The sequence below is a fragment of the Malus sylvestris genome, chromosome 14 (genome assembly GCF_916048215.2).
Source record: "Malus sylvestris chromosome 14, drMalSylv7.2, whole genome shotgun sequence".
Classification (NCBI taxonomy): domain Eukaryota; kingdom Viridiplantae; phylum Streptophyta; class Magnoliopsida; order Rosales; family Rosaceae; genus Malus; species Malus sylvestris.
In genome coordinates this window covers 18,586,504-18,610,548 of record NC_062273.1, presented here as the reverse complement: position 1 = coordinate 18,610,548, position 24,045 = coordinate 18,586,504, and the positions used below count along the sequence as shown (strand labels likewise).

General features: G+C 40.0%; 3 protein-coding genes across 4 annotated transcripts; 1 reads left to right on the top strand and 2 right to left on the bottom strand.

Annotated features, from left to right (window-relative positions):
* The first annotated feature begins 181 nt into the window (after positions 1–181).
* Positions 182–7,059, top strand: LOC126599520 (long chain acyl-CoA synthetase 4-like). Its single transcript, XM_050265909.1, has 20 exons — positions 182–382; positions 524–722; positions 1,363–1,426; positions 1,535–1,624; positions 1,741–1,797; positions 2,162–2,210; positions 2,365–2,441; positions 2,659–2,698; positions 2,792–2,886; positions 3,277–3,444; positions 3,564–3,674; positions 3,757–3,844; positions 4,291–4,357; positions 4,715–4,790; positions 4,892–5,009; positions 5,129–5,374; positions 5,469–5,608; positions 5,859–6,041; positions 6,162–6,281; positions 6,807–7,059. The coding sequence occupies exons 2-20, from the start codon at positions 565–567 to the stop codon at positions 6,840–6,842; spliced, it is 1,983 nt and encodes a 660-aa protein (XP_050121866.1). The 5' UTR covers positions 182–382; positions 524–564; the 3' UTR covers positions 6,843–7,059.
* Positions 7,060–7,984: 925 nt separating this feature from the next.
* LOC126599521 (uncharacterized) lies at positions 7,985–10,951 on the bottom strand. 2 transcript variants are annotated; one of them, XM_050265911.1, is made up of 7 exons: positions 10,700–10,951; positions 10,402–10,556; positions 10,068–10,285; positions 9,099–9,726; positions 8,454–8,966; positions 8,310–8,371; positions 7,985–8,257 (listed from the first exon to the last, which is right to left on the bottom strand). In XM_050265911.1, exons 1-7 carry the CDS (start codon positions 10,867–10,869, stop codon positions 8,189–8,191), a joined length of 1,815 nt encoding a protein of 604 aa, XP_050121868.1. In that variant the 5' UTR covers positions 10,870–10,951; the 3' UTR covers positions 7,985–8,188. The 2 variants fall into 2 exon arrangements, with proteins under 2 accessions (XP_050121868.1, XP_050121867.1); XM_050265910.1 differs by having other exon boundaries at positions 7,985–8,371; positions 10,700–10,949.
* Positions 10,952–18,671: 7,720 nt separating this feature from the next.
* LOC126600002 (endoglucanase 6-like) lies at positions 18,672–23,694 on the bottom strand. Its single transcript, XM_050266496.1, has 9 exons — positions 23,293–23,694; positions 22,821–23,033; positions 22,431–22,631; positions 20,956–21,045; positions 20,671–20,835; positions 20,199–20,483; positions 19,752–20,100; positions 19,563–19,643; positions 18,672–19,456 (listed from the first exon to the last, which is right to left on the bottom strand). Exons 1-9 carry the CDS (start codon positions 23,494–23,496, stop codon positions 19,158–19,160), a joined length of 1,887 nt encoding a protein of 628 aa, XP_050122453.1. The 5' UTR covers positions 23,497–23,694; the 3' UTR covers positions 18,672–19,157.
* Positions 23,695–24,045: the final 351 nt, after the last annotated feature.

Sequence of the window (24,045 nt, the reverse complement as noted above, 5' to 3'; positions counted from 1 at the left end):
CTTAAAATCCTTCTCTTGAGGGAGAGGAATATCGTTAGACTATAATACTAACTGGTTTATTGTACATTTATTTTGATTTTCTATTGAAGACAGAATGATCGGACAGCCTAAAACAAATCAAGATCAAAATCCCCCCAAAACCAGAGCTTTAGATGACAGCAGTCATTTTACAAGTGGTATAACACGCAATCAATTGATTCAACTCTGCACGCACACGGCGCACAAAGACTCAGCCGCAAACCACCACCTCAAAAAAATCAAAGCGAAAATCCCAAAGCCTCCGCCTTATGTGGTCCTCCCTGCGACTCTTCGTTCTGACTCAGTGACTCAGTGAACTCGTCTTCGTCTGCAAGTCAAAACACCGGCTGCGAGCCTGCGAGCGGTAGCCTCTGAAAACCGTGACCGAATTTACTGAACTACCCACCCACTGCCACCTAAATTCATTGAATATTATTTTTCCCATATAAATATTACTAACTTCCCTTCCATTTTCTACATTCTCTCGATTTTCTCATATTCGCAGAGAGAGAGGAAGCTCCGTGCGATCCGGTTGAGATTTGAGAAATGGCGGCGACCAAGTACAAGTACCTGGTTGAAGTGGAGAAGGCCAAGGAGGCCGAGGACGGGAGGCCGTCGCAGGGACCTGTGTACCGGAGCCTCTTCGCTAAGAATGGCTTTCCGCCTGCGATTCCCGGAATGGACAGTTGCTGGGATGTTTTCCGGTACTATTTTTGTTTTTAATCTAATAGTTCTGTTTGGTTGCCGAGAAAGCGCAAGAAAAGAAAGAAAATTAACAGAAGTTATATTCTTTGCTTGGCAGTTTGTTGTTTGATGCAATTTTTTTTTTAAATTAAAGTTAAAAAAATCAGTTGAGCTGAATGCTTAGTATATATCGAACTCTGAAATTGGGCGATTTGGAATTTGATTTTTCGTAAGGATTTTGTTTCTACATGATTTTTTTATTTTTTTTATTTTTTTCAGTGATCGAGCGTGGTACGGATTGTTCAGCGTTTTTTTTCTGAGAATTTTAGTCACATTTTGTAATTTGTATTTTCAGTTGTGAAGTTTGTGGCCTTGGCTTAAAAAAAGTGGCAGCTTTCACAATTTGAATGCAATAAGTTCAGTTTTTGACCATGCAAAAGTGATGCAGTAAAAAATTTCACGGTGAAAATTGTTTTGGTTTTCGATAACGAAATGCAAAAGTATTGCTGAAGAGGTTTGATGTAAATCGGGTAGCTTGACTGAAAAATCAGTTTGTTCAGTTTTGCTATGGAACAGCATAACAATTTGATCTGTCCACAAAATCAATGACTTTTATGTATGAATTTTTCTTGTTTGTAAATGGTCTTGCTTGTGTTGCAGCATGTCAGTGGAGAAAAATCCCGGAAATCCAATGCTCGGTCGTCGGGAGATTGTGAATGGGAAGGTATAATATCGTAGTTGTACATCATCTGTGTCTATCTGCGGTGATAGCGTTCTTTCTACCTAATTATTTTGATTTGTTGCTAATATGTAAAGTTTTGGTTCTTTGCAGGCTGGTAAATATGTGTGGCTAACATATAAGGAAGTGTATGATGTGGTAGTCAAAGTTGGAAATGCCATTCGCAGTTGTGGTGTGGGCGAAGTATGTCATTGTCTGTTCTCATTCGCTAATTTATTTTTCGTTCACTGCTCCGCGAACTCTTCTCCCGTGCAATTTACGTGCATATTATGAATCAGCGTATTTACTTGTGATTGCAGGGAGACAAGTGTGGTATATATGGTGTCAACTGCCCAGAATGGATTATGAGCATGGAAGTATGCTGTCTTTTTCTATTTTCATTTTCTTCTGTAACTTCTTCCATTTGTTTTTCCTCTTACCTGTATGGAAAAATGCTTACTTGATAAAGATGGTAGGGTTTTCAAGCGTATTTTGTTTTGTTACTTACCATTCTGTACTGATATGGTCCATTAAAGAAACAAGAAAAGAAGTCTTTTCCTGTCCATTGTGGTATCCTTGAATTCTGAAGTGAGGAGTTTACATCGAGAAATTTTTCTTATGTCTGGTATCTCTACTTGGGCTTGCAAGCTGTATGAAACGTAGTTCATTCATATTTGGTTATATTTACATAAGTCTCCTTTTCTCTGGGAAACTCTAGTTAATAATAAAACATTTCTGCAGGCTTGCAATGCTCATGGACTCTATTGCGTGCCTTTATATGACTCCCTAGGTAGGCATATCTCTTCTTTATCATGTAGCCCGCCCCAGTCAGTTGGGTTGAAGGGCTTGGTTGATATAGTTGAGGTGTACCTTAACTCGCATTTCGTGATTTTCCAATAGTTTTTTTAATATTTTTTTCCCCTAATCTCTGATATATGGTTTAGGTGCTGGTGCTGTGGAATTTATCATATGCCATGCTGAAGTTTCAATTGCTTTTTCTGAAGAAAAGAAGATACCCGAGGTACATGATTCTATATCTACAATTTTATTGCTTAGTAAAGCTTTAATGTGGTACAGGTACATCAGAGCAGAGGATACTTTTGTCAGATTATACTGAAAATATAGGTTGAATATTGACAGTAACTACGTAAACATGCTAGTGGGTGACAATTTGAGAGTTATGACATTTTAAAGCTGCTAGTGCTCATTCATGTTCTCTTCTTTTACTGCCCTTTCAGCTGTTGAAAACATTTCCTGGTGCAGCAAAATATCTGAAGAGTAAGTCGCATATTTCTCATATTTTTTCCGAGATTCTTTGTGTATGTATCTGTTGCTATTAAATTAACTTCTTTATCTTTATTTTAAATGCAGCACTTGTGAGCTTTGGCAATGTTACACCTGAACAAAAGGAAACACTTGAGCAGTATGGAGTGGCATTATATTCATGGAGTGAATTTCTGCAACTGGTGGGTTCTATTTTTGTTCTCCCAATCTCTTCTCATGTAATAAATTATATTTGTGACCCAAAGAAAATTTTCTGAAAACAAAAGAAGGACAAATGCCTCTACATAACTATTATGAGGAAAATAGTTAGGAAATTTCTTACGGAAGTACTCCCCTTGTGTTGAACACTGTTTAAAAGTTGAAATGATTCTTCTCTATCTGTGTGTAATTACCGAACTGCTAATCAGTTATTTGAAAGATAATTACTGTGTGATAATTTAGAGGAAATGTGTAATGTGTTCAGGGAAGGGATTCCGGCTGTCATATTTCATGCACAGTTTGGTTAATTATTTATTTCCAAATTATCAATACTGTACATTTTTCTGGTTTAAGTTTTAAATATGCTCCTGCAGGGAGAGAATAAAGATTTTGACCTTCCAGTAAAAAAGAAAAGTGATATCTGTACTATAATGTATACTAGTGGAACAACTGGTGACCCCAAGGGAGTATTGATATCCAATGAAAGCATCATTACTCTTCTGGTTGGGGTGAAACGTTTGCTAGAGAGTGTAAATGAACAGGTGAGTTCCTCTTCATTTCAAACGACATACCTCATTTTGTGAGAACAAGAACTGGTTACTTGTGTTTTAGAATACTGACTTTTGCATTATATTTTTTGTTTTCTTTTTCATTTTTAAAGTTGAGTGAGAAGGATGTATATCTTTCATTTCTTCCTCTTGCACATACCTTCGATCGGGTGATTGAGGAGTTATTTATCTGGACTGGCGCCCAAATAGGGTTCTGGCATGGGGTGAGTACAATTACTTATTGTTCGTTTCTAATAAAAAAATTTAAGTGTGATATTGACTTATATGTTATTTCTCATTCTTCAGGATGTCAAATTGTTAACTGCAGACATTGGGGAGCTAAAACCGACTATCTTCTGTGCTGTTCCTCGTGTATTAGACAGAATCTATGCAGGTACTGTTCAACCATAAGTACTTGTTGGCTCACATTCCAACATCTTAAGCTTTTGGGAACAGTGATGAACTAACATGGTACCCGAACAAGGGACCTTAGGTTGAAATGTAACATGTTGGGCTCCAATGGTGGGGAGAGGCTCACATGTGAGGGGTCTGTTGTTATTAAAGTAATCATTAGACCAATCCTAACATCATAAGCTTTTGGGAATAGTGGTAATACAAGTACATTTACCTCCTGGATTAATTTGCCAATGAATTTGATTTTCTGGATCTTTCGCTCAAGTGGAAAGTAATGAAAGAAACCATTCATCTCAGTGGAGCAATCAGCTTGTCGGTGCATGATTTTAGCCATGGAACTGAGGCTTCTTACTCGTTGATGCAATTATATAAAAATTGTGTAATAACTTCAACTGAAATGCTATATAATTTCTATGCACATTCCAGGCTTGACACACAGGATTTCGTCAGGCGGCTTTGTGAAAAAGACCATGTTCAATCTTGCATATTCATAGTAAGTGCCATTCTTTGCGTTGATGATTAGTAAAACACCGTATCTTATCAAATTTTTCTACATGCCTATTCTGAAAAGAAGCTTGAACTTGTGCTTTATCCTATTTGTTGTACCCTTCTTCTTACTTCCTAAACAAGATACATTGTATCTGCATGTGGATTGCTGTTTTTTTTTTCCTGAAATAACCTGTCCATTTGTTTGATGTGCATGTACACCTGTGTGGATTCACTGCAAATTTGGTGAATTTAGACCTACTTGATATTAAGGCTTGAAGTAGATATAGATATTTGTGTTCTTAGTGGAAGTAGATAATAGGATGGTTGTTATTTGAGCCTGATGTTTCATCTGGTGCTGCAGCAAGTATCATAACATGCAAAAGGGCCATGGGCATGCACAGGCGTCTCCCATTGCTGACAAAGTTGTGTTTAGTAAGGTGTTTCCTTCTACTTGAACATGCTCTATATTCTATGAACAACAATTGTAACCCTATTATCCTTCCTAGATTGAGCCTAATTTATGTTCCGACAACTTCAGGTAAAGCAAGGATTGGGTGGTAGGGTGCGGCTTATACTGTCTGGAGCTGCTCCTCTTTCTACTCATGTAGAAGCTTTCTTACGAGTGGTGGCGTGCGCTCATGTTTTACAAGGATATGGTAAGCTATCTTCGGGAGCTATACTCAAGGGATAATATAAGCTAGTTTTCATTTTATCATCAACTTTATTGGTTCATCTCGGTACATTGATAACGTATTCTGTATATATGCTACTGTAGGTCTGACAGAGACTTGTGCGGGGACATTTGTATCACTGCCAAATGAACTTTCAATGCTTGGCACTGTGGGACCTCCAGTTCCGAATGTGGATGTGTGCCTAGAATCAGTCCCCGAAATGGGATACGATGCTCTTTCAGACACACCGCGTGGAGAAGTATGTGTAAGGGGTAACACTTTGTTTTCAGGGTACTACAAACGCGAGGACCTCACCAAAGAGGTCCTGATAGATGGCTGGTTCCATACAGGTTTGTTCATGCTGGTGTATTTCGTTTGTCTATTATGGCTCACATATCACACACTCCAGACATTAACTTTTGCCCATAATTATCTTTGTATCAGGGGATGTTGGTGAGTGGCAACCAGATGGAAGCTTGAAAATCATTGACCGAAAGAAGAATATTTTCAAGCTTTCGCAAGGAGAGTATGTTGCAGTTGAAAACTTGGAGAATATTTATGGACTTGTTTCTGATATTGACGCGGTATGCCTTTCTGCTTTCATAATTGCATTTCAAAATTATGCTATTCCGTCTGCTATTTTCTTTCTGCTGGTATGTTTTCATGCAACTTTTTAGTAGAAAATGCTCATCTAGATATAGTGACTTGTGTATTTAAGTAATACGTGCATTCAATGCAATATTCTGCTTTAACTATAGTGGGATTTGTTTCTACTGCTTGATATGAATTTGTACTAGTCTGATGGTTAGTAATTTTTTTTTCTGCCAATTTTAGATATGGGTTTATGGGAACAGCTTTGAGTCCTTCCTGGTTGCGGTAGTTAATCCCAACAAGCAAGCAATTGAAAGTTGGGCTCAACAAAATGGTATATCTGGTGACTTCAATTCTCTTTGTGGAAATGCAAAGGTGAAAGAACACATACTTGGAGAGCTCAACAAGATTGCTAAAGAGAAAAAGGTTTCGCCTTTCTTAATTGGAGTACCTTAAATTTGTAGCCATTGGTGGTCACAGAATTAATTTTGGCTTTTGAAGAATTTTGTGAAACTCTTTGTGATGCTCGTGTTGTTTTTTTGGCAGTTGAAAGGTTTTGAGGTTATAAAAGGTGTTCACCTTGACCCAGAACCATTTGACATGGAGCGTGACCTTATCACTCCAACATACAAGAAAAAGAGACCCCAGTTGCTTAAACACTACAAGGTAGCTCTTATCCTGTTACTTTCTCTATGAAATTTCTAAATTCTTGTTTTTACAGTGCACATTTTGTGAAATGTCAACGCCGTGCCCTTGCACCACTATGGTAATCTGATATTATCGCTTGATTTTTTAAACTCTTGTATATTTGTCACAGCATCGATACAGTTCAAAAAGCATCCTTAGCGTTATTTGAAATCATGAAACATGGTATCTGATATTGGAACCTAAGAATACATATGCTCTGTGACTCTGTTGATAGACGGTTTGTGTCTGCCCATCCCTTATGACACATGAAGTTGGGATGAGATAGGCTTTAATGGTTGCCGTTGCATGGATCATCCAAGCAAATAAACAGTGCACAACAATGTTTTTTTCACTGATTAAGACTTTAGTGCATGGATTTCTATGAGCAATTATTTATGTTCAAAGTTGCACCCGATCAATTTGTATGAGTTTCATTTATGATCGATTACTTCTTATATGTTAGTGCCGGTGATAGTGCTGACTCAGAATTCTTTTGATGCATAGGATTTGATCGATAACATGTACAAGAGTGCAAAATAAGCCCGATGCCTGAAAGATATACACATGCGGAACCAGAAACCTTAAAGACGTTCAATTCGACAAGTTCTGTTTTAGTTTCTCTGTTTTTATATTTGTGATTGTACATATGCTTATCTGGTAAGTTATGCTTACTGAATGTGAATGTACTTCTGATAATATGCATATACATGTTCATCCAAATGAGCCAAACAGAAACTTTGAGTCTTCTCCTGACCAATTTTGCTGTTGCACTCTGCTATTTTTTTTCATGTACAATTTTGTGTGGGATTTTGATGACCTAGCCGCCCACTACGGAAAAGCAGTATGCAGGTTAGCCAAGGTGTTTAGGCTAACCCGCATGCAGGGTTACCTAAGCTAGCATGGAGGGCTCTTCTCGAGCCTTCTTCGAATGGTTCAATATCATTAATATGTGTAATTAAAGATTTAGGTTTAGTCAAAACCAGCGAGCATTGCTGGTGTAGCGTTATTAAAGGCTAGCTATAACAACTTTTGTGTCATTTGAAGTCAAATTTAAACAAACTTTGACTAGGCTTATTACGGATGTTTGGCCGAGAATTACTCGTCTTTCTCATTGATTTGTAACTTTGATTAATAGTTAAGGGTTTTGTAACTTTCATTAATGGTTAAGGGTTTTGTAACTTGTTTTTCTTTTGGCAAACAATAGCGTATGTGGTTTAAATAGTTAGTTGTTAGGGGGAGGAGAGTCGGTGAAAGTCAAACCAGCACCATAGTGTATATGCATGATTGCTTTTTGCCACTACGGTAAAGTGTCATCTACAAGAGTTTTGTAACTTAATTAGTTGTCTTTTCTCATGGATTTTGGTTTGAGGGTTAGTTGACTTTCTCCAAAACACCACTTTTTTAGAACTAGTGATAATCTACACTAACTTACACTAAGATTGAGGGGTGCTTGAATTTAGAATGTAGTGAGTTAAAGAAAAGGTCACCAGGGCAATCCAACACTTGCATGTGATCTGTAACTCAAGTAATAGGTAAAGAGTATTCACCTGTGTACATGAGGGGAAACAAATATTTCCTGACACAACACAAGACCTACGATGAAATGATGATCAAGGGGACTGAAATGAGAATTAGACATGAAGAAAACTTGTCCATATAATCCTACTATAGAAACAAAGGAATGACAATGGTGTTGCCTGTTCCATTGAAATTTGACAACCACAAAACGGCATGTCACTTCCGATTATAAGACAATTTTATGTCCAGATCCACATCGAAGCAATATCATACATAAACGACACTAATTCAATTTTCTCCAGCGACTCGTAGACATCCTTGGAAAAGAAACAGGAAAAGGATCTCAACTATGATTACAAAGCACAAGATTACCATGGCAGACAGCTACTAGGGCGATGCGTTGTAAAATCTGGATGCAATCGTGCCAACGGCTCCAGCTTAACCCGATTCTGTGTTAGGTAATACAGCGCCCTCATCAGGAGGCGGCACAAGAGATAATGATGAGTACTGCAGCGCGAGTAGCTCCTCTTTACTATACTTCAATCGTTGATCTGGTTCATAAAATTTAGGAATTCAATTAGATGATTTGTATAAACGCTGCTGCAGAAGAAAATGTTTATATATAAATTTTACCTAGAAAACCTGGCAACACTGGTACATTTTCCTGCTTCTGCTTCTGCTTTGCCTGTGAAGCCTTTCTATTTGATCGTGAAGAAGATGGCCTATTAGAAACAATCTGCTTTGACGGAGAGATATGAACAAGTTCATGCCTTAATTCAATCTGAGAATGAGCTTTACAGAAGGATGAGATCGCATCCTCGGTTAAGAGCCAACAACCACTCAGGTCCATCATTCTTAGGGTCGATGGAGGTTTATATGAATTGAGCCCGGAATTGGTCAGAACACCATCATGAACGCAAAGATTTGTGAGCTTTGGTATAGACGATGTGTGGTAAAGCGAGTTGTCTGTAAGAGATGCACTTTTCAGTGTTAAATCGGTTAACTCATGGAAGCTCTTTAAAGGGTCAAGAGCTGCATCCGTAACTTTCGTATCCTTCAAATTCAACTTTTCTAAGTGTCGGAGACTTTGAAGTGCTGACAGCGAGAGAACTGGAGCTGACTCGGGTTCAACCTGGTGAATGACACCTGAGAAAAGAAAAACACATAATTATGTCACAAATTCCTGCAGCTGAAAATTGTTCACTTCACCGTATGCAGTGATTTCTCCAGCATAGTTCTGGACAAAACCAGGGCGGCTCTAGCATTAATATACCATACCTTTAATGTTCGTATTGCTCAAGTCAATAAATTTCACAGATGGCATCATGCTAATATATGAAACGGCAACATCATCAACCGATGTATGAGATACTGACAAGAACTCAAGATTGGGTACATGTCCAGTGACAACTCCAACGCCAGCAGAGCTGACTCTGGTGCGGCTAAGATTTAGATATTTCAAATTTACTCCAATACGTGCAATTAGTTCAAGCCAATCATCCCCTATTGTACTTGAGCTGAGATCCAAGTGTTCCAGAGCATTTAGATGAGATAAGAAGTAGAATTTCTGAAGCGAGGAGTTGGATAAATCCAAAAAGGTCAAAAAAGTTTTTTCAATATCATGGAAGGCTTCAAACTCGTCCCCAAACGTAGCTCCAGAAACAATAAGCTTAGCCAAAGGAGCTCTAATTGTACAATTGAAGCTGGTGAATGACACCTGAAGTAGAGAATTAATTGTACAATTACTCATGTTTAGACATTCGAGGGATGACAAATTTGGTAACTTCGTCACACTGGTCCAAGCCAGATTGAGGAAACTCATCTTGGGAAATGCTTGAAGAAGAGCAGCACCTGTGTCAGATATTTTACTCCCCCAAAGATCAAGGTACTGCAGTTTAGTAAGTACCTGAGAAAAAATATTACAAAGCAGAAGTTTAGAGTGAAATGGCGAAACATTGAATGAAAGAAAAGAATCATGTATGAACTGCAACAAGCAGATATAACAGTGTGCATCAAAGGTGAACACATTAAGTTCAGCTGCGAAGATCTCAGGGGCCAAATTCTGTCAAACCACATGAAATATACAACAGAAATTTGAAGATCAAGCTAAAACGAATCATGTCTTTACTTCAGTGACAACCTAAGAAAAGCATACAGTTTAAGAAAAAGACATAAATTGTCAATACCAAGAACTTCTATCAATCAATGATCAAAAACATGTGCGTAAGCATCCAAAAACCGAATTACCTGAAGAGAACTCAGTGCTTGATCAGTAACAGGCAAACCACCCAAGTCCAGGAGAGACAAGTTTCTCAGCGAAGCGAGAAGCATAACCCCATTCGCCGACACACCTGTTTCAGAAATGCACAACTTTTCCAAAGTTGTAATTGATAGAAGATGCCTAATCCCAGCATCAGTAACCTTGGGACATCTCGAAATGTCCAACTCCCTCAAACTCTCCATCCCTAAAAAAGAAACCCAGTAAAATTGTACGCACTTGTTAAAACCCATGATAAAAATTCAATCTTTCTTTTAATTTCGGTCAAAAAATTTAGAAAAATTTATAGAAATAGCATTGTACCAGTAATAGGCCAAAGAGCAGAGGCAGTGAGTCTACGGCAATCAGAAACGTTCAAAGATCGCAAGTACCGAAATGCCCCTAGGTATGCAATCCATTCGGCGTCAACGGAGCTCTCCCCTCGCAGATCAACCTCCTCCACGGTGTTTTTGAATAATCTACACCAAATCCCCACAACCCATTTTATTCACATCATCAAGAAATCGAATTTCTTTAAAATCAAGTAATTTTGCAGCAGTTTTGTTAGATTTCGGAAACGGGTTTCTCGGGAAACAAACAGAAAAGAAGGTGGGAAACTTACTCGAGTAAGGAAGGGAAGAGGAGGCGGCGGAAGATGAGGCGGCGAAGGAGAGAGTCGGCGAGCTGAGGAGGCAAGCGCTCGAGACTCCGTCGCTGCCTCCGCCATTTCTCGACGTTGTCTCTGCTTTCAGAGGCGGCTTGTATGCAGAGCTCCACCAATTCCACCGCCATCTCTCTCTTCTTCTCCCTCTTTGCCCTTTTGTGTGTTGTGTTTCTGAGATGCAAATTGTATTTCAATAATTTAGTCAAGAAGTTGGAGGCCAATTATTACTCTTTTTTTACTTCTTTTTCGGTTGCGTGTAAAACTGTTCGTTTGGGGAACAAGAAATATATTTTACAAAAATAAAAGCAAGAATTAAATAAAAAATTTGTTTTGTCAAATGATAAATATGTTAGATTAAGAAGTTTTGGGTTCAAACTCACGTTGTGATGCCAAAACAACATTCCTCCCAACCACTGTAGTGGAGAACTACTTGCAAGAAATTAATTAATTGACGGAGGTGCAAAGTAACATGAGCACGAGATCGGCACCAGTTTTGTCATTGCAAACAACGATTTGCCGAAACCAAAAACTGAACCGAAATGACTATTCAGTTCTGTTGTTTTTTATTTTTTATTTGGTTTGGTTTCTTTCAATTCGGTTTGGGTTTGATTCAATTTTTTTAAACGAAAAATTTGTTTTAAAAAAAATGAAAAGCACCCTCCGCTTAGTCCAATTGTGACCAAAGAACCATTGTGGAGCTGTGAAATACTTTACTTGCAGTATATGTTTGACCAAAGAGACCAACCCGCTTTGTCAAATTGTCAAATGTAAATCATCTAAGATTTAGATGTGTAATTAAGCAAATGCGAAGATGTGCATTGTATGAAACACCAATTTTCTTTCTAGCATTTTATCGAACACCATGAGGCACACAAATTCTGATAAGAATGTCATAAACATCGCCTATGCCTATTGTCACATCCCGGCCCAAGCCCCCATCACATTCCCAGCTCGACTCTACTATAGCACGATATTGTCCGCTTTGAGCCCAACCACACCCTCACGATTTTATTTCTGGGAAATCATACGAGAACTTCCCAGTGGGTCACTCATCATGGGAGTACTATCGTGCACTACTCACTTAACTTCCAAGTTTCGATGGAACCCGAAACCAGTGAACTCTCAAAATGCCTCGTGCTAGCTAGGAATGAAAATATACATATAAGGATCACTCCCTTGGACGATGTGGGATCTTACAATCCACCCCCCTTAAGGGGCCCAATGACCTCGTCAGCACACCACGGTCAGGGTTAGGCTCTGATACCAAATTGTCACATCCCGGCCCAGGCCCCCACCACATCCCCGGCTCGACTCCACCGTAGCACAATATTGTCCGTTTTGGGTCCCGACCACGCCCTCATGGTTTTGTTTCTGTGAACTCACATGAGAACTTCCTGGTGGGTCACCCATCATGGGAGTGCTCTCGTGCGCTACTCGCTTAACTTCCGAGTTCCGATGGAACTCGAAACCAGTGAGCTCCCAAAAAGCCTCGTGCTAGGTAGAGATGAGAACATACATATAAGGATCACCCATTTGGGCAATGTGGAATCTTACACCTATGCAGGAAGCAATTAACAACTCCACCAAATTCCACTTAAACAAGTTACTTAGAGAATTGCAACTTATTAAATCCCCTATAATTGAGAATCTCATCTTAAAGTTTACTCATCCAAATTTTACCTCTAAAATTAACCAAATCCCTAATCCCTTGTTGATGCACAAAACCGGAGGTCTTGGAACAACGTAAATCCGACCATGAATCTGCAAGAAAGTAAATAATACAAGATGTATCGTGGTTCACTCCAAGGTTTGAGTTACGTCCACACTGATATTATATTTCTAAGAGGATTGTGAGGGAGAGCTTCTGAGGATGAGAGGGCCTAAGAATTGGCGTCCCCTATTGTAAGGGTGAGGTTCTGGGATCTCAGGCCTAAGGATTGGCTTCCTCCAATGAGGAGAGTGAGGAGTCCTTTTACAGAATAAGGACTTCTCACTTATTACATATTTGCCCTTTCATTTATTACATAATTACATTTGAGTTTTCCGAGTATTTATACGAGGTCTAAATACGGAGGTCCTAAGTATGGAATAAACATCCCTAATTCCCAAATTCATATATCATAAACATATCTAGTAGCTAGCTACAGACACAGTGACTTACCTTGGCAACACGGTGAATCGAGCTGGACGAGGTGGGTTGTTGAGGCAACAAGAGAAAGCTCGCGGGATATACGGTGAGGTGGGCGATGTCTACGTCCAGAAGAGACGGTGAGGGGGAAGAGGTGATTAATGTTTCTTCTTCATGTCAGGGCAAAGACCACAGGAAGATGACCGAGTCCCAGGAAACAATTTCAGCGGACAATCATTCCCTGCCGGGGTTGTCTCGAGGTAATTGAAGCTAACGTCCAATTTGAGCACCAAATCGAAAACTCCATCTCATGTGGAACAACGATGCAGTAACGAGCAACAAACGGATAACGGATGTCGTAGAGGGTAGCGGATGTCGCAGCTGGCAACGGACAGCGGACGACTGACAACAGCGGGCAGTCGTAGCAGCAGGAACGTAGTAGGACGGCAGTACGCAGTATGCAGCAGTCGCAGCTGCAGTGCACAAGAGGCAGTGCACGACAAAACATCAAGCAATGTGTAGTGAAACAACAAACAATGTGCAACAAACAGCGGCAACATCGGGCAGTAGTAGTGCACTACTGCAGACAAAATGTAATGCGCGAAAAACTAGCAAACAATTCACAACAAGCAGCGGGCAGTGCAGTGAGAAGTCACAGCGGCATTGCAGCTAAGCGGCAGGGCAATTTGTTGTCTTAGCGGCAAGGCAATGAGAAGTCACAGAGACGACAGTCACAACAGCAATCGCAACGGGCAGAAATAGTGCTGAGAGCTGGACGCAGATGCTGAAAACAGCCACAGGCAGCAGTTACAGCAGCTGGTAGCGACCAGGGCAGGAAATAGGCAGCAATCTAGAGGCAGCGGTGTGTAGTTCAGTGCAATCCAGAAGTAGCGGGCAGTACAGTCCATAAGCAGCAGATGAGGCTGGCAATAAAATGCACAGAAAGCAACGGCAAACCCAAATAGCAGGGACCAACCCGAGGCGGCGTGGCGATTCCCTTGTCACGAGACCACAATCCGGACCGACCCGACGAGCGCGAGAGAGTGGAGGCGGCATGAGGGAAGGTGATCAACTGGTACGGCTGCCGCGTCCTCGGAGTTCTCTCTACGTCACGGTCGATCGGCTACCACTACCTGAAGCCGTAAGTGATATCGGAGCCGGAGGTGACGATCAACGAGAGGACCGAGTGCTGCGACTTCCTCGTGATTGAGAGCGACGGGCTATGGGATGTGGTTTCGAACGAGGGCACATGTCAGGTGGTGGGAAGGTGCCTCGATGCGCACAAGAAGATGAGGTCGTCGGAAGGGATGAGGAGAACGAATGCGGCGACGAATGCAGCGGCTTTGCTGTCGCAGTTGGCTTTGGCGAGAGGAGGTGGAGTAAAGACAAAATAACTGTGATCGTCGTTGAGCTCAACAAGTCATCCGCCTGATGAATTTTTCGTTCGAGTTGATTTGTCATTTGCGTTTTTTTATATTTTATCGTATGCAGTCTGGGTTTCTTTTGTATGATATATGAATAGTGTCTTGTGGCATGCAGTGCACTATATATTATTAAGAATCTGGATTCTTGGAGAGGATTTCAGAGATCCGTGAATTATATCCGTTCATCGTACAGTTAAAAATTATTTTAAATATTTTGATTTAAAATTAAATACAAGCAATACCTGACAAAAATTAATTGCACAATGTACGATAAATAGATACGATTTACGGATCTCCATGATCCTTAGCAAAAGAATCCGGAGAGGATCCTGTTGGTATTATTAATTCGTTGGCGCATGTATTTTCTGATGGCGTTAGGGGTGTGCAAAAGGTGCAGTAACACAGGATCCCAAATTTCTGAGGGCCCCAAAATCTTTTATCCTTCTATACCTTACATGAGTGTAAATTTTTAACCAAAAAAAAAAGGTTTTTAATTTAAAAGAAAAATGATCATCATATGGTTATCTATATTACAATTGATTAAGTGGAGCTTATACATTTTTTTTTAACAAAACGTGGAGCTTATACTTAATATATTAATTTTCTACTTTTCTCTAGCAATAAAAAACTTGTATATTACTTTCTTCCACTTTTCTTAAGCAATAAAAAACTAAATTGTGTGTTAATTTCTTCCATAAACACAAGCATAATTCCATATTTCTCTTTTGTGCTCCATTTTTCATATATGGTAGTGGTGCAATTTGGGTTCAGCCAACTCGAACTCACCCATGTCCAACCCAAATTCAAACCCGAACAAGTAGGTATTTTTCTTAGTTATAACCCGCCCCAAACCCAACCTAACTTCAACCCGGTCATTTATTGGGTTGAGTTCGGTTGATCCTTTGCTCGCCCATGCCCTACCCAATTTATCAGCACAATCTAACCCAATTATAACCAAAATGAACTAATGCACATATTACACCCAAGTTCAACAACCAACAACCAACAACCTTTATTATATTTGGTACAATTTCATGATACAGTCTGTGTTATCGTACCTTTGTCATGATAGTGCATTTTCAGGCTATTAATTGAATGTTGTTCGTGATAGTTTCTCATAAATCCTACTGATTTTTTACCGAATGTGATTCATGAGAGTTTCTTAGGCCATCTCTAACCGAAGGGTCCAAAGGGCCAGATGGCCGAAAATAGCCCTAAAACCGTCTACAACCGAGGGTTAGGCCAGAGGGCTCTGGAATCTGGGAGGGCCCCACGGGATCAGAGAGGGCTGGAGGGCTGGAGGGCTGGCTATTTTTTTTTTTAATGTTTTCCTATTGTTGTCGGTTATAACCGACAGCATTAAAGAGATTTCTTTTTTTTTTTAATAGTTTTACTATTAGTGTCGGTTATAACCGACACTAATAGTTTGAATGTTTTTTAATATAACGGCTAGTAGCCGTTGTATTATTAGGCCCTTTTTTTTTATGAATTTAAACTTCTTTTTTTCCTTTTCATATGAATCAAATTTTGTTTCATATTTTTTTTCAATTCTATTTTACAAAATTTGTTTCAATTTTTTTTTAAATTCTATTTTTTTCCTATAACTTCAATTTTACAAAATTTGATTCATATTTTTTTTCATATAACTTCTATTTTACAAAATTTGTTTCATATTTTTTTTAATTCCATTTTTTTTCCTATAACTTCTATTTCACAAAATTTGTTTCATATTTTTTTTCAATTCTATTTTTTTCCTATAACTTCCTAGGCCATTTATACAACATTAAATTAAGTAACATGAAACAACATTAAACAATATGAAACAACATTAAATAACATTAACCAACATACAAATTATACAACATAAAAAAACATTTAACAACATGAAACTTAAACAACATTTTTAAAAACATTTAACAACATAAAACTTAAAAGCCTACTCCATGCTTCTTTTGGCCCAAAGATGTGCAACAAGATCCTGTTGTAGGTACCTATTTGTGGCACGAGAATGTATCATTCTATAGCGCCTCATATACTCATTTATAGAGATACTTCCAGTTCTTGGATTGAAAGGCAAATTAGGCACATCATATATTTTTGCTAGAGCCCTTCTTGACCTATTTGGATCTTCTTGGTCATCATCGGACTCTCCATCAATATACCCATCTCGCTCATCCTCCACTATCATATTGTGTAATATGATGCAAGACATCATGATGGAGTTCAAATTTTCTCGACTCCACCCTCTTGCCGGTTCGCTGATAATCTTCCACCGTGCTTGTAGAATACCGAAAGCTCTCTCAACATCTTTCCGGTATGCCTCTTGGTGTAAGGTAAACAACTTTTCTGCATCATTCCTAGGGTTTGGAATTGCTTGGACAAGTGTCGCCCACTTTGGGTAGATGCCATCTGCCAAGTAATACCCCATATTGTATTCACGGCCGTTGATGTAGTAGTCAAGTTGAGGTGCTTTACCTTCCGTCAAGTTATTGAAGAGGGGTGAACGCCCAAGAACTGTAATGTCATTTTGGGATCCAGGGACTCCAAAGAAAGCATGCTAGATCCATGTATCATATGAGGCAACTGCCTCTAACACAACAGTTGGCTTTCTCGACCTTCCGCTAAAGCCTCCTTGCCATCCAGTGGGACAGTTCTTCCAATCCCAATGCATGCAGTCTAATGACCCTATCATGCCCGGAAACCCACGGTCTTCAGCTTTGTGAAGGAGCCGATTCAGATCTTCTTCATTTGGCTCTCGGAGGTACTCGTCTTTGTAAACCTGAACAATTGTGTTACAAAATTCTTCAAAAGTATTAAGGCATGTAGACTCAGACATACCATGGGTATCATCCATCGAATCAGCTGAGGAGCCATATGCCATCATTCGGAGTGCAACAGTAACCTTCTGATGAGGTGAGAAACCAAGGCGGCCTACTCTGTCCCGCTTCTGTCGAAAGTATGGATTGACCTGCTGGACATCACGAAGTAAACGCACGAAGACATGACGCCTCATCCGGAAGTGACGTCTGAAATCCTCTTCTGTGTACACCGAGTTGGGGTTGAAGTAGTGGTTCACCAGATTGGCATGCGCCATCGCTCTGTTTCGTGGTTTGTAAGAGCGACCAGCAACAGAGCCACCCCATTGAGGTTGTTCCTCAGTTGGCTGACACACCATGGCCGCAGCCATGGCTGCTGCCATGTTTTGTTTGTTGCGCCTTACTTGAACTTCTTCATCAGACTCCTCATCTTCTCGTCTCATTTGCGCCCATTTTGCTTCCAATTTGGAATTGGATGAGGACCCCCAATTGAAATTGGATGAAGATCCAAAGTTGGAATTCATTGCAAACTTGAATTGAAAGAGATTGAATTGCAAGAGATTGAATTGAAATAGATTGAATTTAAAGTTGTGTGAATTATAGCCCAATATCCACCCTATTTATAGCAAAAAAAAATTCAAATTCAACGGCTAGCTGACGTCAGCATGATGTCAGCTACCAACGGCTAGCTGACATCATGTTGACGTCACACTAGCCGTTAGATTTGAATTTAAATTGTAGTTTTTAAATAATAAATTATGTTTGGCCCTATGGCCCTCGGTTGGAGACGATTTTTTGTGACAGGGCTAAAACGAGCCCTTTGGCCCTCTGGCCCTCGGTTGGAGACGGAGGCAAATATGGCCATGTACTGTTCATTAAAATATTAATATCTTGGGGAATCTTGGAGGGCCAGAGGGCTCAAACGAGCCCTCTGGCCAGCCCTCGGTTAGAGATGGCCTTATAAACCCTACTTATTTTTTGGATTCCGCTATATTTTTTTTATTGTGATTGCGTAATTGTAAAGCAAAAGGACTTTTAACATGAAATCTACGAAGACGGTGCCACAAGGGCGGATAATCGTTGTGGTATTGCAATTTGCAAGGGGTCCTCCGTCACTAGTACATGAACAATTGATAAGAGTACTACTAATCATAATCACTTGTAACCCTAATGTGTTTGATGCTTTGTCTTATAAGATTTAGTAAACAACTGTATCAACAGCATCCCTTTCGTTGTAAGGCGTTCGATGTTTTGTCTGATAAGATTCAGCCATCACATGTATCAACGATACCCCTTTCGTCGTAACAGCGAAGAGAGTCTTCATGTCATTGCGCTGCCCATTTCTATCCTACCTTGTTTTTGGAGTAACAATGTCAATGTCAAGCATCGGATTCGAGTATGGCACCGACGTTGGGGAACCTCTTCGATGTCTGTTTCGATCCTGGTTTACTCGTTTTCGAAATTTGCATCTTGGTCAAGAGTCACCATGCCACTTACAACTTGAGTAATATCAAAGCTGTGAAAATAGGGTTGCTGAGTTCGCAGATAGACACAATGCAATCTGCACAAACTATATTCCATTCGAAGATAACAATGTTGCAAAGCTTACAACATTCACAACACAAAAAAAGTAAAAAGGAAAAGGACATCCAAAGCTGCTTTGAAGCACAAAGAAAAAAGACTTCTTGAAACCAGTTGAGAGAAGTCATTTTTTTCACCCCCCTCAAACTCTCACACTTACTTTTTAACTGTTCCTCTCTCCCAAAACCAATATATAATAACCCTACTGAAAGTTGAGGTGAAAGAGGACGAGCACTCATTTTAAACCCGTCTCGTCACTCCTTTCTTCCCCAATTTCCGTACTTATTTTTTGACCTACGTTCTTCTAAAACGCCTATGCAGATCTCAATCATAAGTACTATTTGCAAAGAAAAAAAAAAGGACTTGTTTCTTCTGGTCTGCATCCGGATAGCTGCACAATTCTTACATTCCGATACCAGAAACTGTGTGAGCCTCTCCCCTTTGTTTTGACGAGCTTTTTTCCTTTCTTATGCCAATGAGTAGCTTGAGACTAAGACATTTGCTGGAGAAGCAGAATGGATGTAGACAAACTCCATGCTCTTTCCCGCCGGTAAAGAGTTGATCCACGATGGGAAAACATAGGAATTTCCGGCCTTTGCGAGGCCCCAAATAGGACCGTAAAGTTTGGAGACAGAAAGCTTGAGGTTCGTAAGCGTCTTGGCAGACTTGTTGGTCACAATTGCGGAATATCTGTAGTAAGTCACTCCCTTGGAAGTCCAAGAAGTAGTTTTCCTCTGCGATATTGCAATTGGGCTCGACGATGGAGCTGCAGTAAAAGCCACTCATTTTAGATCACTTTCCGACAAGTCATGTTAACATAAAAAGAAGGCTATGAACATAAACAAAGTTTCGTACGAGGAGCTATGTAATACCTGGAGTAGCTGGAGTAACTTTAGGCTCTGGAGCTGCTTTTGGTTTAGGCAGTGCAGCTGATTTCGGTTGAGTGGGAACCACTGTAAGAATGTTCAATACATCAATTACCATTAGACAAAAATAAAAAATAAAATAAAATAAAAATATTGATAAGGCTTAGAAAAATTGAACACAGTCAGCATATATACCTGGTAGGAGCTGGTTATACCCGCCATGGCCGGCATGTAGGCGTGCCAATATACCGAGAAGAGGAGCATTGTTGTAAGTAGCAGGCTCTGTCTGCTCATAGTTGTCTCTCTGATCAGCAAAGTTGTCGTAGGCATCAGGTCCACCAACAATAGCGCCAGTAAGCAGATTGGGGTCACTAGCTTTCCGGCTAAACCAAGTGGCATAGCCTCCCCTGCAGCTCACAAATGATGAGTCCTTCTTGTAGGAAACAATTGAGGAAGCCCTGTGGTGAACTTGTTGAGGGTAGTTGTTTCCGTATCCCACCATGTAACTGGTGGCTCTTGGGTTGTCTCCTAGAATGTAATCCACCTGAGCATTTTAACAAGAACATAGGATCAAACTACATGCTTTGACAAAGTACTTATGTTTTGGATGATTCGATAAGGGTGTGTTTTTGGATGAATTACCTGAGATTTGGCGAAAGATAGAAGCTCATTGGGTGCCACATTGCCAGAAGCACATTTTAATGTTCTCCTGGAAGATGTGAGATAGTCGGAGTAGACGGTGATCAAGAAGGAGGAACTGGTGACAAACTGCATGTTATTCCACCTCTGGCGGTAAATTAGGCCACCGGGAGTCTTCTGTGCATTCCGGCTGCCCTTACCAACGCATGAACACATGAAGTACTCAGCCTTCTGTTGGTACTTCTCAAAGACTGCTGTATGACGACCAGCTTTGCCTTGCATTAAAAACTGTCAGTCAAGAAAACACAAACCAATTAGTTGTCTCCCCAATATAAATCTAATCAATGCAATTTACAATTCACTTATAAAAAAACATATTAGATTGTCAACGACCGTTTGGTCTAGTAACACAAAGTCTCTGCTTTATCAGAATTTTCTGAATTCAAATCTCATGGACCATGGTTGTGAGTAGTACCTTGGCAACAAGGGTTTGGACCCCGGAATACTTGACATCCCAACTGAACTCGGTCATTCCCCAACCGGTTCCTCCCAGGGAATCACCATTGTTTCCGAGGTAGTCCAAGTAGTACTGGTTGTTACTTGCCTGGAACAACCAAGCAGCAGCCCATAGCAACTCATCCTGCACATAACAATAATAATGTTCAACACCCAACCAAAATTAGATATGAAATGGAAATAGCATAATGGGCTGTTTTTGGGCCTGAAATGAGAAAAGCCCAAGAGGGGCCCAATAACGTACATTGTAGCCACTGATGGACCGGTAGTACTTTTGGGCCACGTTGATGCTGCTGTCATATTTCCCCCTGTACTTGTCCGCAAAATCAAACAGCTGAAAAAAAAAAAAAAAAAAGTCAGTGTAAGATCAGTGGTTTTTTAAGTAAATTAAATAAAACAGTGAGGGTATTAAGGGAATACAATTATGCATGTGCAGGGACGGAAGGTGCTGGGGATTGTGTGGGTGTGGTATGTGTACGATACCACCGACAAAAGTCGCACGTGAAAGTGCAAATAGCATTCACACTTTTCACGGTTCGGCTACAAGTGGACGGGTTAGATCTGATTGTATCGTAGATTCTGTACGATCAAGCAGCACAGTCCCCGTGATCGACGGGCAGATATGCCCCCCATCACGATCCAAATTATGCGCCGAAAACTTTTTAACTTTGACCACCCCGTTTAAGCAGACGGGCATTTTTTATATGGAAAAGATGTTTTATTCAAACACCAACGGATAGTACATAGGCAGCAAAAAAGATATTCACAATCCAAACGAGACTATTAGGAACTAACGATGAAAGTCTACGTGGGACTTTAGGTTTTGTTTTTACGTTTTGTTATCCACTCGATATGTCAAATTAAACTATTAATTACTTGTCATAATTATAAAAAGTATTTATTAATCAATTAAAAATGAATCCTAAGTTGTTCTCAAATTTAAGAGCAACCACCTTTGTGCCATTTAGAACTACAATATAGTAGTATTCATCTTCACTTATAAGTAAGTCTTATATTCGATTCTCGTCAAACATGAATTTGAACCACATTATTGTCAGCTTATTATGAGGCTAAGTCTACCTCATTCTCTTACTGTACATAATATTATTTGTTCACAAAAAATTAAAAAAAAAAATTACAACCCTTGTTGCCAATACATATCACATAATAATTGAGATTTCGGTTAAATATTAAAATGATCTCTTTTTACTATTATTACTGATATGAAATTTTAAGTAAAACAACACAAGATACAAAGCTACATGGTTAACCATGTGTAAAATTAATTGCCAACGCAACCAAAAGTAACTACCAGACGTTGGCATTAAAACGGCAACGTCCGCCTAGGGTTTATACATTCGATGCTAAAAGTAACGTACGCTGCGCTGTAGCAAGTAGCAATGCCCAGACTGACAAAAAGTAAGTCGGAACCGTAACTGCCTAATAACTACGACAGTTGCCTATCATGCGCCGGTCCCGCGCCAAAAGCATGAGACCCGAAGCATGTACCACGTACTTGTCAGCGGCTCAATGCCGCGCATGGCTAACGTACGCCGGTTGAACCGACAATACTATTACTGGTCCCCACCGCAGGATTACACTATCTTTTTAGACCAACGGACCAAATTCATGTTAACGCACTCTAATCAATTTGATTAAACTTAAGTCTAATGACGATTAGTTTAGTTGAAAATGTAGAAATATAAATGTGAGACCGACCTGATAGGCGTGGCGGAGGAGTTCACGGGAGTATGTGGGGTTGGAGCGGCGGAAGACAATGGAAGCAGCCGCCATAGCGGCGGCAGTTTCTCCGGCAAGATCGGACCCGGGATTGCTGGGGCTGATCTTGTATGCCCGGCGGTTAGTGGTCATATCCTCCGGTCTTTGCCAACAGTAATGGTCAGTGTTCCCATCTCCCACCTAATCACAAAATTAACACATTAAACACAGAGCAATAAATAAAAATCAAATTTTGGAAACCGGGTTGGTCAATAAATCATTAAAAAAAAACACAAAATTATGTTTTTTTTCGAAAAGTAAAGCTAATTAAAAATTATAGAATTTTAGTTGGGGAGAGTGGAAAAGTTGAGAACTTGGGGGGAAAGGTACCTCTCCGTAGAGGACATTGGGTTCAGGATGAGCTTTGATGAAGTAGTCAGTGCCCCATTTGACGGCCTCCATGGCATGGCCGAGCTCACCGCTTGCGGCCATTTGCTTGCCGTACTCGATTATACTCCAGGACATCATTGTGACTGTGAAGGCCATGGGAAGCCCAAACTTCACATTGTCACCTGCATCATAGTACCCTCCCACCAGATCAACCTGAAAATTCCAAACCAAAGGTTAATTTTTATGAAAGAATAATCAGCTGGGTAATTTTACTGCAACATTTTACCATAACCCAGTTGGGATTTTAACTGAAGAGTTGAGCTTTTATGCAAAATGATGAACCCAGTTGAGATTTTAACTGAAAGATTGAAATCTTTATGCAAAATGATGAACTGGGTAATTTAATTTGACCACATCATTTTACAACAAAACCCAGTTAAGATTTTTTCTGAAAGAGTGACTAAGAAGTTACCCCATTGGCCTTGCCATCATACAAGCCAGAATTGGATCTCCAAGTGACTCTCTGGTTGCGGGGAAGAAACCCAGATCTCTGAGCTTCAAAGAACAGAATGCTCTTGCTCAGAGCCTGCCCGTAGTCATGGCCGGCCAAAGCAAAAGGCAAACAGAGCAGCAGAAGCAGAGGAGCCATGGAAATTACCCTCACAAATTTCTCCATGCCAGCAGTAAAACGGTAAAAAGATGGAAGCTTTTTCTTTGCTTTGAAGCTGTAAAAACACAAGAAGAAGGCAATGTGAGGTGGTTTATCAGCTAAAATTTCTGATAAACCAGGAGAGACCAGGAGAGAGAAAAAGGAGAGGGATTTGGGAAAATGAAGTGGAGGGAGAGGGTGTAGGGATTGGGAATGTGAAGGAGCACAATGGGCATCTATATACAGGAGGAGGGAAAAGTACAAGTGCCCAGAAATTAGTATGGACCCAAAATTTTGTTTATTTTTTGTTAATTTAATTTAATTATTTTTGAATAATTTCAGATTATTTCTCTTTTCAAGGGGCTGAAAACGGTTGAGAAAAGAACAGAGGCATGTGGGTGTTCCCGCTCTTCGCTGGGAAGGTCGGTGTGCATTTATTGTACGTGTGGAATGGAAAAAGTTACTGCATATTAGCTTCTTCGCTCTGGTAAATGGACAAGGATCGTCTACCCTCATTTTTTCCATGCTCTTTTATGCCTTTCTGTTTTGTGTGGTTACAGTTAAGCTACATCAATA